Source organism: Sardina pilchardus, chromosome 4 (assembly GCF_963854185.1).
Source record: "Sardina pilchardus chromosome 4, fSarPil1.1, whole genome shotgun sequence".
NCBI lineage: Eukaryota > Metazoa > Chordata > Actinopteri > Clupeiformes > Clupeidae > Sardina > Sardina pilchardus.
In genome coordinates this window covers 31,991,925-32,005,656 of record NC_084997.1, presented here as the reverse complement: position 1 = coordinate 32,005,656, position 13,732 = coordinate 31,991,925, and the positions used below count along the sequence as shown (strand labels likewise).

General features: G+C 41.0%; 2 protein-coding genes across 2 annotated transcripts; both read right to left on the bottom strand.

Moving 5' to 3' along the window:
* Nucleotides 1-371: 371 nt before the first annotated feature.
* On the bottom strand, nucleotides 372-4,657 carry LOC134078856 (E3 ubiquitin/ISG15 ligase TRIM25-like). The gene is made up of 6 exons (XM_062535012.1): nucleotides 4,045-4,657; nucleotides 3,202-3,297; nucleotides 2,765-2,998; nucleotides 2,310-2,460; nucleotides 1,860-1,988; nucleotides 372-958 (listed from the first exon to the last, which is right to left on the bottom strand). Exons 1-6 carry the CDS (start codon nucleotides 4,624-4,626, stop codon nucleotides 861-863), a joined length of 1,290 nt encoding a protein of 429 aa, XP_062390996.1. The 5' UTR covers nucleotides 4,627-4,657; the 3' UTR covers nucleotides 372-860.
* A 1,793-nt stretch (nucleotides 4,658-6,450) lies between these two features.
* On the bottom strand, nucleotides 6,451-10,304 carry LOC134078857 (E3 ubiquitin/ISG15 ligase TRIM25-like). Its single transcript, XM_062535014.1, has 6 exons — nucleotides 9,645-10,304; nucleotides 9,419-9,514; nucleotides 8,883-9,116; nucleotides 7,704-7,854; nucleotides 7,171-7,296; nucleotides 6,451-6,992 (listed from the first exon to the last, which is right to left on the bottom strand). The coding sequence occupies exons 1-6, from the start codon at nucleotides 10,224-10,226 to the stop codon at nucleotides 6,895-6,897; spliced, it is 1,287 nt and encodes a 428-aa protein (XP_062390998.1). The 5' UTR covers nucleotides 10,227-10,304; the 3' UTR covers nucleotides 6,451-6,894.
* Nucleotides 10,305-13,732: the final 3,428 nt, after the last annotated feature.

The following is a 13,732-nucleotide window of genomic DNA, read 5'->3' as shown; positions in this document are numbered from 1 at the left end:
GTAAAAGGGATAACTATATTGTGTGGAGGAATAATATTGGGAGCACTTAAGACTCTGCGCAGTAATATCCTCACTCCAAAGTGAAACTGAAAGTGCAAGAGTGCGGGTATTACTGCGCCACACAATATAGTTAGGGATGAGTGGTGTGATGACTGATGACCCTACCCATACACTACCACTACCCACCAGTTAAGAGTCAAAGGGATGAGTTCACTAAAAACATGACAGGACACCGCTGACAGCATCCGCTGTCTACAATAAATACTCCTCACTGTGGTTCAACAAAATCACCAATACAAGGGAACATTCAAGATTCAGAACATTTATTAGGAATGTTTCCTAAAGCTAGAGCAAGGAGATGTGAACTACTGTAGTTATTCAGGTGACAAAACTCAGTTATCTGAAATTTTCGGATTTGATTGCTAAACAACAACGATTCAATATAACAAAACTGTTACATATACAGTGAAATGCATTTGTTAACACGTCACATAACAAGAAATTCAAAATGAAAAATTAAAGTTTTATTTAAATGGGCCTACTGTACTTACTCCATGACCAAAGAACACGGTCATTACATTTTCCATCACATCACATTTCAAGTTTCCTTTTACTCCTAACCTGCAAAGCTTCACATGCACTACTGAAAGAATAATATTAAGAATGTTGTGTGCAGGAAGCAAACAAAAAGATAATTACTAGATGTGATTTTTGCTGCCATTTGACAACATTGCTCTAATAAATGGTTTGTAAGACGAGGTACATTTAAGCCTACATAAAGTAACAGCAAAGCATTCGGTGTGGTTGGTCAAAAATAAATGTCATCTTACTGTAAGTAAACAAGTGAGTGATTTTGACTTTTAATGTATTGCTAATACCAGGTCCAGCTTAGATGAACTCCCCGACCAGCCAGAGTGGTCAGGGAAGGTAACAGTCATTGAATCTTTCCGGGGCAAACCTGAAAGAATTAATGAGTTATTGGAATTGCACTTTATTTTAATATTTATGATTTCTAATGATGTGCTTTGGCAAACATTCTAATGGAAAATTAAATATAGCTTATTGCATTTCACACCACTGAATAATTTCCATCCATTATAATGTAAACACTGTAAAACTCAACTTGTTGTTTCAACATATACATGTACACATGTGTCCATGCTGCAAAAGAATTTTATGTCAAGACAACAAAGACATTTGACACAACACAACTTTAGTTTGTGTAACAGCTTTAGTTGATATAACTTCATACTGTACCTTTAGTTGATATACTGTAACTTCATAATGTACCTTTAGTTGATATAACTCGATGACTTTAGCTTATATAACTTCACCACTTCGTACACTGTAAAACATCACTACAGTTGATAAAAAAGCATCATGCCCCTTGTGAGGATTGAACTCACAACTTTCAGACCTACTGCACTAACAAGGCTTTACTTCACTGGACAACTAGGGTTGTGTACATTTGGTCCTTGTTCCTGCCTCCAGCTCAAATGTTACTTAACCCTTTGCAGCAGTGGCGGAACAACTGCACACAGGGCCCTGGGGCAGAGATGGTTGATGGGCCCCCCCTCCCCATACGCACCCATACGAAGTTATGAAGTTATATCAACTAAAGCCATCAAGTTAGATCAACTAAAGCGATCAAGTTATACAAACTAAGGTTTAGTTGCGTCAATAACAAGATTTATTTGAGTTAACTCAGTCTCCACTGTCTTTGTTGTCTTGACATAAAATTATTTTACATTTAACTAAATATTGTACAATTTATATGTAAAAAATATTTTACATTTTACTAAATATTGAACTTGAAACAACAAGTTGGGTTTTACAGTGAAGTGATGTAAGCGCCTTACCTGATACAACACCCACGCCACCAACAGTGATGTTATACTTGTGCGTGTACCCACATTTTCCGTAGAGGAACTTTGAAATGGTGTCAGGAGTCTTCAGTTTGACCAGGTCTCCCTTCATGAAGCCTGTGACTAGAAAAGGAGCAGAGGCAGTCATGTGTGGATAATGCATTACAAAACCTGCATATCTAATCAAGTGTTATTAGCCTTAAATTAACTAGTTGACATTGTTTATAATATGAACAGACTTACCTAGTGCTTTAAAGTAAGACTGTTTTTATTAATATTATTATTAATTTGCATTAATCAAATTTGAGTTGATACGATGTTGTTACGTCTGCCATAGTTAAAAGCCTAGGGGATATATGGCACCGTAACTCAAATACAAATGTTGGTGCCGAAGTAAGCTTACTGTTCAGTGATGCATGACAATTGGATGCACTGTAGTAATACCTTTATGCATTGCCAAGTGGAACTCGTTTGTTTTGTCTCTCAGAGATGGAACCACTGGTTTCATCACTTCACTGTAGGAGAACTGTGGTTTAAAAGTGACCTTGGGAAGGTCCTTAGCCACATATGGGTGGGTGAAGTGTGACTGGAAACTCTACAGGGAAACAAAGGAAGAGATCAGAGATTATACAGAAGTTTCCTCTGATGTCAACAAATAGAGAGATAAGAGCGTTAGCAGGTGCGTTAGATAAAGTGCATCTAAATTCTGTAGGAAAAGTATATCACAGAGAGTGACGTGAGAGAAGCCCCGACTTTTTGAGGTTCTCAATAGTACCCATGTTGTTATGGTGAGTAAACAACTTCAAGTACTTCAGTACTTCAAGGGTTCTGCTCTGTAATAACATTGAGCAAGCCAATCTAATTTCAGTCTCCATGGTTGCCCAAAGAGCTAGTGTTACCTGAATGAAATCAACGGGGTCCTCTATTGGGTGAAGTTTCTCCATATCAGCACCATCTCTTTTCAGTTCAGTAATCTCCAGCTCCAGCTGCTCCAGGAGTCCTTCAGCTCGACTCACCTCTGCCCTCTCCTGAGCTCTGATCGACTCGGTCACCTCAGAGCGCTTTTGCTCCATGAACTTGATCAGCTCAGTGAAGATCCTCTCAGAGTCCTCAACAGCTTCCTGTGCAGAGACCTGATTGGAGATTGATATCTGGTTATGTTCAATCGGATTCTCAAAGCCACAGAAATACAAAGCTGGATAATGGGTAGCCTACATCAAACATACTGTCCCTGACAGATGTGGCACATGTCCATAATTTCTGCACAGAACATCTGTCTTTCCCCACAGACGTCAAGGGGAAGAAAGAGTAAACAGCAGCCATAATTATTAGTCACCTGCAGAGACTTCAGAGCCTGTTTGACCTCCTCCACCTCCTTCTCCTTCTGCTGGAGTTGCTTCTGGTTATCCCCCTTCATCTGCAACAGTGTTATCTGTACACAAGTATAGCCTCAAATCATTCACAAGAAATTGTAACATCTGTTGAGTGCTTTAGCTAAGTTACGTTTAGCTTTTTGCTCTGTTGATGTGATTTTGACCTGACTGTATTAGGTGGGGTGTGATTGTCTCATATGTAGACTACTGCAGAACAGGAATCTAGTAAACCGTTCAGGATGGGCTGTGCAATTAATCAATTTTAAATTGTAATCACGATTATGTGTAAATCAATGTTAAAAATGTGCAATCGTAAAATCGATTTTTCACTCTAACTAGGATAATTGTTTTATGTTTGCAAGTGTTGAATTTTGTGGCAAAAGTTCAATCATTTATCTTAATATAAATAATTTAAAATAGATTATTAATTATCAATAGCCTATTGTTTTATATGAGCAAGATTTGCACTTAATTCCTAATGGGGGAATTATTTGAAAAATGTTCAATAAAAAAAGCACATTTGAAGCAATGTCTTGCATTTTGTCATTTCACAAAATAATCGTAGCCTGTAGCCTGGGTGTTCCCATACTGCCTTGCTAGCCAGACTATAGCCTAGGCCTAATCGTAATCGAAAATCAGATTTTGAGAAAAGAAAACCGGGATTTTATTTTTGGGCAAAATCGAACAGCTCTACGTTCAGGCTATTTAACGAAAAACAATGTGTTAGCCAACTTTAAATCTCCGCAAGTCCTATTTTAGTCTAGTACAAGGCGTAATGCGCATGAAACAGACAGAGGATCACTAACCTGCTTTTCAGTCCGTTCTGCTGCAGCTGAGACTGTTTTATGTCCATTGTGATCATCCATAGAACACAGCATACAGATCAATTTGCGATCCGTGCGACAAAACACCTCAATGATCCTGTCATGCTGAGAGCAGATCTTCTCCTGTAGCTGTGAGGTGGCATTCACCAGCTTGTGCTTGCTAAAGCGAGGCACTTCATAGTGAGGCTGAATATGAGCTTCACAATATGATACTAGGCAGGTTAGACACGACTTGATGGCTTTATGTTTTCTCTCGGTGCAGAAATCACACTCCACATCACCTGGTTCGGCATCAGAAGAAACTGTGATGGTAGATCGGAGTTCAGTCTTCTTCAGCTTCTCTATAACTTCAGTCAGCATTGTACTTCTGCGTAGAACAGGTCTTGGAGTGAAGGTCTCTCTGCACTGGGGGCAGCTGTAAACACCCTTCTGGTCTTCTTGATCCCAGCAGCCTGTAATGCATTTCAAACAGAAACTGTGTCCGCAGGTAGCAGTCACCGGGTCCTTCAATAGATCCAGACAGATCGGACAGCTTAACTCATCCAACACTGAAGCACTGGCCATTTTCCCCTTCTCAAACACAGACACACGTGCTGCTGGCTGTGGCTGCAAGGACAATTTGGTTTCGTTTTATCAGAAGTGGGAGTGTGTTCTAGCCTGAGTCTCGCCAGACCCTTGTAGTTCCGCCATGCTCCACCAGAGGCATTTCGCTGAGCTCCACACAAGGGTATGGGCTCGAGGGCAATCCAAACTCGTTCCAGTGATCAAAAAATGATCAACCAATCAGGAGCGCCGAAGCGAGTGTTTGATTCAAATAACAATGGCGGCACACAGCGAGGAGTCTTGTGCTGACATTGATTCTGCTATTTCAACCCTTTTTTTCGAATCTATCGAGTATTCATTCTTTAAAAGATTAACAGAGAATAGTCTTGAAGACATTTATTGGTGGCAAGGATGTTTTTACTCTTCTTCCGACCGGGTTTGGCAAGAGCTTGAAGAAGCCTGGTCGTCATTCAAGATAACAGGCAAGTGATTTATCAAATCACATGAGAGGATGTTTTACAAGGACCCGCCTTCATAAACATCTCCTATCGAGAAGTCCCAGATCCTTGTGTGAAGCAGACAGCGAACTACAGGATCTGGCGAAAGTCAGGTTAAGTGTGTTCAGGATTTTTCCTGAATTTGACACAACTCTTAAAGGCACAGCGCAACATTCCAGAATGTCTAAAAATGCTATAACTCTATCGGTTGCCAACCATTCTGTATAGTAACAGCCTATCGTATTTGACACTGATGCGGAACACGCTTTGTTTCGTATTTTTTACTTTGTTTCGTATTTTTTAAAGAAACTGCTCAATGCACGCACACACTAGGCTACAATGTAAAATACACACACACAAAATAAAACACGTTAGTGCAGCCAGCGTTTCTCAATGGCGTAGTTCCACAGGTGTCCACATGAGAGCCGGACAAAAATGATAATTTTGCATCACCCCCATTCTGTGCTTAGAAATATACACACACTGTAAGAATCTCTCTGTGTGTGTGTAAGACATTACGATTTGATGATGAGCACTAAAGTTCATCAGCTCTGGACTAGCCTACTCAAACAGTGCACCTCCTCACCATCATATTATCCCTTGAGAATCCTGTATATCTATGGGCCTACCAGTCTGAAAGGACATGTGCTGTATCTGCAGAAGACTGGCCAATCACTAAGAGGGGATGAAGCTAAAGGTGCATCTCAAAAAAATTAAATATCATGGAAAATGTATTTGTATTTCAAAATGTATTTCAAAAAGGGAATCGTTCATAGTCGAGACTCATTATATGAAGTGAAATATTCCAATATAGCCATTTTTATCTCAATGAAAACAGCTCATGAAAAATCAAATCAGTAGCCTAGCCTACATCAAAATCGTATAAAGTGGTAAGAAGAAATGCCAACCTTTTGAAAATAAATGAACTACTCATTAAGTTAACACAAAGTCTACACCCATGTTGGAAACAGTATCCCAATTGTGAGTCCCAACACTTTTCACAAACCTATACCTTTATCCTTCCAGGCCGAGGTCCGAGTCCTGTATCCAGAGCCCAGAGTAAGAAGCCATGTTCAGTGACAACTGGGGTCATGATATTCAGTTTGTGGGCCTCTACCTGCTTATTATGTGCTGTAAGTGATCTGTACCAGTGATCTGGTATTTCTGCTAGCGTTCTTAAGGGCTTCTTAACGAATCTGGGAATCGTGGCCATGATGAGGCCGAGACGAAGAGGCCAAGACGAAAGGGTCTTTTGAACAGGATGAACCAACTGGCATCTACTGCCTACAACAATTACTCCTGTTATGTGTGGTTCAACAACATTACCATTACAAGGGAACGTTCAGCATTCAAATTTATTAGCAATGTTTCATGGAACTAGAGCAAGGAGATGTCCATTTAAACAATATCCTATTAAGCTTCCACAGATTACACTGGACGACAACAACAACAACATATAAATTATTTCCCTTACAATACACATCACATGAATAGAAATTCAATGGAAAACAGTCTTCTTGAAATACAACTCAATGACCAATGAACACGGTCATTTCATTCATCACAAATACTAAAAAAAAAAAGTGTCCTTTTTAGTGTACAACGGCAAAGCTGACATGCACATGGCATTAAATTCAGATTGGTGTGCTGTATGGAAAGCAGAAAAGAGTGACAAAACCAGAGACACACATTTACATAAACAAAACATTTTCCATTCTGTTTAGAGGAATATTGTGGTTTGGCTGGTCGAATATAATGTCACTGTGAGTGTACCTGTAAGTTATCCTGAATTTTAATTAATTGCAAATACCAGTTCCAGCCTAGATGATCTCCCCAACCAGCCAGGATGGTCAGGGAAGATAACAGTCATGTAATCTCTCCCTATCAAATCTGAAAGGATCAAAGCGTTATTGGAATGGCACAGTAATCTTTATGATTTGGAAAATAATGTTCTTTTAGCAAATTATGAATGGTTTATTATTAATGATAATTTATTAAATGCTAAACCACTGAATAATTTCTTCAGGATAACTACTATCCTGAAGTGATGAATCTATAAGGGCCTTACCTGATAGCACACCCACACCACCAACACTGATATTATATTTGTGGATGCCGTATGGACAGTAAAGGGACTTGGAAATGGTGTCAGGAGTCTTCAGTTTGACCAGGTCTCCCTTCATGAAGCCTGTGACTAGAGCAGGAGCAAGACAGTCATGTGTGAATAATGTCCGACTAACAGAGACCTTCTCTGCTGCTAGCTGTCTCCCACAACTGGGATACTGCTAATCTACATGCCTAACAGGTTCTCATCACCTGCATTTATAAAACAGATTATTTATTCTGTTCATCATGCTAAATCAAGTCTCTGTTAAATCTGTCTACTTTCAATATTATGTATTTCTGGAATTATCTTGTGATCCATCTTGTACTTGACCTGTGATCTTTGACCTGTAACCTGACAAGTCCAGGGATCTGGGTTTATCGGAGACAGTTTGTGCTTTTGGCCAGTCAATTCTGTACATTCACCTCTGCTTCTAGGTCCATATTTACTGTACCTCTGGTCTCACTGTTTGGTGACACATAGGAAAAACAACCTACCTTTGAATACTGCCTGATGGAAACATTTTGTCTGGTCTCTCAGAGATGGAGACACTGATTTCACCACTTCACTGAAGGAGAACTGTGGCTTAAAAGTCACTTTGGGAAGAATATTAGCCAGAGATGAGGAAGTGAAGTGGGACTGGAAACTCTACGGGGAAACAAATGGGCAGATCAGATGAAGACGTAATATGGAGAGCTCTGCAAATACTTTGACACGTCGACTGTGTTATGTGAAGTGTAGGTGCACCTAACTTCTGTCGGAGGTCTGCAATCCCCTGCTTTTACAAGAGTTTTTGCTGTGAGTGTGTAGTAGATGGGAGAACATTAACTCTGTCATGTTAGAATTGTCCACTAGGTGGCAGTATCAGTTCAACTAAAACACAATGTAGTAAGTAGCTCAGGGCTGTGCTGTAGCCTAGTAGGCTAGTAGTATTCAGAGACTGCTAGGCTGATGTATTGCTCCAACAAGTGTTCTAGTAAACTTCAGATAATGACTACATGATGGGCGTTTTTCCACCAAAAACTAACCTGGTGTTGAACTGGTGCCGTTCAGAATTCTTTGAACCGTGGTGCTATCTAGTGAACCAGCCCGCATTTACACAGTTCTGAACCGAACCAAGGATGAGTCATCAACAATGGATGGTGCATGCAAAAGCAAAAGTTAATGAGATGCATAAACGGGAGAGTGATATGACCAGTTCTCCCACAAAAAACGGCAGAAACTAGCCGTTTAAAATGCTAGTCAACGTCTGCAGTGTAATGCTAGTTGAATCGTTTTGTTTAGGCCTACTCATGGCAACAGTTGATATGGACGGAAAACTCATGCTTTTAGCCTTGTCCCCACTGAATGGCACGACACGCCCACTCCGGTTCGCAAGAAAAAACAAGTATTTTTTGGTTCGACTTCCGAACCAAGGTGCCACGTTCCAACCGGCTTTTGTTTGGTGGAAACACGACGAACGGTTCAAATGTTGGTTCGCGAACAGGAACGGAGCTGGTTCTCTGTCAGTGGAAAAGGGCCTGATGTGAGCCTGTCCTTTACTAATATCAAGGATATTACAGATAGCAGGTGTAACACATCTTATTCTGGTGAGCCCCTACATCAAAGGATCTTCTGAGCAAACATTGAATTATGTAGAGTTGAGTCTCCATACCTTAAAGGGCTGGTTACATTACCTGAATGAAATCAATGGGGTCCTCGATTGGCTGAAGTTTCTCCATGTCAGCATCTCTGCTCTTCAGTTTAGTGATCTCCAGCTCCAGCTGCTCCAGGAGTCCTTCAGCTCGACTCACCTCTGCCCTCTCCTGAGCTCTGATCGACTCAGTCACCTCAGAGCGCTTCTGCTCCATGAAGCTGATCAGCTCAGTGAACATCATCTCAGAGTCCTCAACAGCTGCCTGTATGGTGGCCTGAAGGGAGATTCATGTCTGATCATGTTCAATCTGAAAAAGATTCTAGCCTGGCCATGCCCACCTAGTAGATCTACTTTAAGGAATACTTGAATGAGTCTGGTTTCAACCAGGCTAAAAGGATTCCCCTGTCCACAGAAATCTATACATCAAGGGTACATATCAGATAGATAGATAGATAGATAGATAGATAGATAGATAGATACTTTATTGATCCCCAAGGGGAAATTCAAATATATCAAAAAAAAAAAAAAAAAAAAAAAAGAGTAAAACATGTTACAGCAGCCATGTTTATCAGTCACCTGTAGAGACTTCAGAGCATGTTTCACCTCCTCCAACTCCTTCTCCTTCTGCTGGAGTTGCTTCTGGTTATTCCCCTTCAAATGCAATAATGTTTTCTGTGTGGATAGATGTACACAGGACATTTACAAGGAATTACAATTACAAGTACTGGCAATGGTAAATACTGTTAAAAATCTATACAGGTGTACACCATACAGTATGTTTCAGAGAGAGCGAGAGACTAACCTGCTTCTCGGTCCATTCTGCTATAGCTGATACAGTCTCATGTCCTTTATGATCATCCATTGAACACAGCAGACAGATTAACTTCTGATCATTGTGACAAAACACCTCAAGAATCCGGTCATGTTTTGAGCAAATCTTCTCCAGTAGCTGTGAGGTGGGATTCACCAGCTTGTGCTTGCTAAAGCGAGGCACTTCATAGTGAGGCTGAATGTGAGCTTCACAATAGGAGACCAGGCATGTTAGACACGACTTGATGGCTTTATGTTTTCTTCTAGTGCAGAAGTCACACTCCACATCGTCTGGTCCGGCACAGGAAGGAGCCTTAACATCAAACTGCAGTTCAGTCTTCTTCAGCTTCTCTATAACTTCAGTCAGCATTGTGTTTCTGCGTAGAACAGGCCTCGGATTGAAGGACTCTCTGCACTGGGGGCAGCTGTAAACATCCTTCTGCTCTTCTTGATCCCAGCAGCCTGTAATGCATTTCAAACAGAAACTGTGCCCACAGGTAAGAGCCGACGGGTCCTTCAGTAGATCAAGACAGATTGAACAGTTCAACTCATCCAACACTGAAACACTGGCCATTGTCCCCTTTCTTAAACACACATGTGCTAGCCTGGAAACTAGCCCATGCGTTGGAGGGCAGGATATTCGGTCTCGAGTCATTCCATTGGGCGGGATTTATATGACAATGGACAGATAAGCAGTGTAGCAGTCATCTATGTCACTACAAAGTTTTGTCCTCTGCCTTCGAGTGGATACTGTGATCTTTAGCAGGTGAAGACAACTTTGATCACTTTGCACACTTTGATCGTTGCTATCCCAGAGCTAACTAACAATGCAACTTGCCATAGGCAGTTAGCTTCAATTAACAACCGGATCTCCTTATATGGGCAAAGATGGCAGCTTTGGATCCTTTTTGTAGGCGAACTTCAGAGGTCTATTGGTTATGATAAATCGCTGCGGCTGGAGAAGCAACATGATTTGTTTTATACAAATATATCGCTACAATATTGACAACGCAATGACTTGAACAGATGAACAGAAACCGTGGTTAAGGCAGTTGACATCCTGAAATATTGTGGGCAGGATAGATTTGGGTTGGCTTTCAGACTAGGCTAAAGCATGCTCCATAATGAAATCCACATGATGTATTATCAGATGCTAATTCTTTTCACCTGAGGTGGGGATGAGATTAGGATTTGCCTGTTTTTTTTAATGGGCACAGCTCTTAAAGGCACAGCGCACAATTCAGACATACCTACTCCTGGGGTGGCTCTCAAACACTCTCCTCGATCCTTGAGGGGTGTTCCCACTGATCTATAACTGACACTGGATAGACTATCCCATTGTTGCCGCCCCATCATTCTCCATCTAGATCAGTGTATAAAACACCAAATGTCAGGCAGTTATTTTCCTATTCAAGTTAATGGGGAGGCATGCAGGAATGGGTGGGATATGCACTATTGCAATATGTATACATATGGAGGACTCTTTGGGTGCCCCTCATTCATCTTTTATACATCCTCCCTTCCTTCCTCGGGCCTCATTCTCACTGATCTACATAAAGAATGATGGGGCGGCAACAATGGGATAGTCTATCCAGTCAGTGTTAGTTATAGATCAGTGGGAACGAGCCTGGAGGATCAAGGAGAGATGTTTGCATTCAATGTGCAGATCAGGTGGTGCCATGTAGGTATTATAAGAACTGGAGAAAGTGAACAAGTCCCGCCCCCATTCATTTCAATGGGAATGCTAGGCTAGTGAAAATTGCCAAAATTGAACGATTTTTTCAGGCATGGCGTTTCAAGGGGCTTGTTTCCGGTGCCGTTTTACTTAGCCAATTAAGTGCCAGGTTACTGATTGACGTAAGGTACAGAAGGAGAGCTCGTGCCCACACTAAGTTCGTGCATGAGCTGAGAGTGGAACAGCCACCAATCAACATGAGGAAAACGCAGGGAAAACGGCACCGGACATGATGTATTTTAGTCAGGGAGCCATGGGGTCAGACCTGGTTTTGTCGGGGGGGTTTTTTTGCAGAATCTAGTAGACTAGGGGTACCTCTTTAAGATTTAAGAGGGTGCCCGGTGATATCCCTTGGGCAATTTCGTATATTAAGTCTTTCTTGTCCAATGTGTTGACTATAAGGCGGATATACTACAGGTGAATAGGGTAAAAAAATTAACAAGCAGATATCACTATGAAACTTCACCAGTTGATTACTTAGATCAATATGAAAAATAAATGTATTACAAGTTTTCTGAAATGTAATGTTTGAATATGCAAATTAGGTATGATGTAATTAAATATGCGCTGATTTGCATAAACGTAAAAAGATCAAATCTGAACATTGGACAAAGCCAGTTTCAATTTTTTTCTTTTCATTTTGTTGACATAAGAGATGAAAAGTATTTTAGAGAGGGAATTATGGATATCTCATTTAGTTATTCAGTAAATCAGAAAATACTATACCAGCCTTTAAAAAATCAATTTTCGCCATGTTTTTTGGAATAAAATGTCATGTAAATCAGGCTAAGAATCATATATCAACAAACCCCTCAGCAAAATCCTTCTAAACGTGGTTAGGTATAAGACTGAAAAGTTTGGTGTATGTAGATGCTTGTGAAGTGGAGATTTTGTTCTCCGAGTGAGAGAGGAAACTCATCCATATCCGCCTTATATTCAACACATTGGACAAGAAAGGCTTAGTGTACAACATTGCCCAAGGGATATCACCGGGCACCCTCTTAAATCTTAAAGAGGTACACCTACTCTACTAGATTCAGCAAAAAAAAAACTTTAACTGACAAAAGTGAAGTGTTCCTTTAAGGTTCTCGTGAGCTTTTGGCAGACCAGACCAGTCACTAAGCCATGGGGTCAGGTTGCAACCAACCCAGGTCAGACCTGGTTTTGTTGGTTAAAGTTTTTTTTTTGCTGAATCTAGTAGAGTAGGTGTACCTCTTTAAGATTTAAGAGGGTGCCCGGTGATATCCCTTGGGCAATTTTGTATATTAAGCCTTTCTTGTCCAATGTGTTGAATATAATTTAAATTTCAATTTAATGTCGCTTATAGAGCGCCAATACATTACACATGTCTCAAGGCGCTTTACAGAGTGTTAGACATTCAAAGAGAGCCCATGAGTAACAGGGGCAAGGAAAAACTCCCTAGAATTGGAGATACATATAGGAAGAAACCTCAGACAGACCCACGACTCAAGGGCCCAACCCATCTGCCTTGGGTCAGTTACAGTACAGTCATTTGTAGTTTGAAAGTTACAATGACAATGAATGTTCAAATAGTCCAGTGTAGGGAATAAATTGTCCATTAGTAATCCATTAGTTATTTCGGAAGGTGATGGGTCGCTGGGATGCGTGGGCCAAAGATTCGGGCAGGGAACCACAGCAGGCGATGGTAGGGCAGTCATAGGGATGGCGAAGGCAATGGCGATGGTAGGGCAGTCAGAGGGATGTGACTTCAGGTGTGATGAGGGACAGGCACAGAGTTGATGGCTGGTAATGGTTTACCTCACAGGTGAGGTATAGGGGAAAGGGAAGAGAAATAGAGTGTGTTAGTATTACTGTAAGTCATATTAAGTATTAATAAGTATATCAATGGTGATATAAATGGTTATACTATAGAGGGTTTACAAAACGCTTTTACACAGCTCTTTTGTGGGGACAGGTGCGTAGGAATAGGTTACCCAGTTAAACCCGAAGAGGCATCCCGCACATCGTCCACCACGCATGCAAACATCCACCCACCCACCACGCACGCAACATCCACCCACCCACAATGCCCCCCCCCCCAGGCGAACCCACACACCACCTCTGAACCACGCGTCGGAGCAGCACGGCCGAGCATTTTAATATAAGGCGGATATGGATGAGTTTTCTCTCTCACTCGGAGAACAAAATCTCCACTTCACAAGCATCTACATACACCAAACTTTTCAGTCGTATACCTAACCACGTTTAGAAGGATTTTGCAGAGGGGTTTGTTGATATATGATTCTTAGCCTGATTTACATGACATTTTATTCCAAAAAACATGGCGAAAATGGATTTTTTAAAGGCTGGTATAGTATTTTCTG

Coding starts and splice junctions, on each gene's coding strand:
- LOC134078856 (XM_062535012.1), bottom strand. CDS start 4,626: ATGGCCAGTGCTTCAGTGTTGGATGAGTTAAGCTGTCCGATCTGTCTG. Junction 2,999..3,201: donor AGGCTCTGAAGTCTCTGCAG/GTGACTAATAAT, acceptor ATCTCCAATCAG/GTCTCTGCACAGGAAGCTGT. Junction 1,989..2,309: donor CCACTTGGCAATGCATAAAG/GTATTACTACAG, acceptor CTCCTTTTCTAG/TCACAGGCTTCATGAAGGGA.
- LOC134078857 (XM_062535014.1), bottom strand. CDS start 10,226: ATGGCCAGTGTTTCAGTGTTGGATGAGTTGAACTGTTCAATCTGTCTT. Junction 9,515..9,644: donor CAGAATGGACCGAGAAGCAG/GTTAGTCTCTCG, acceptor CTATCCACACAG/AAAACATTATTGCATTTGAA. Junction 7,855..8,882: donor ACCCCATTGATTTCATTCAG/GTAATGTAACCA, acceptor GTTTCCCCGTAG/AGTTTCCAGTCCCACTTCAC.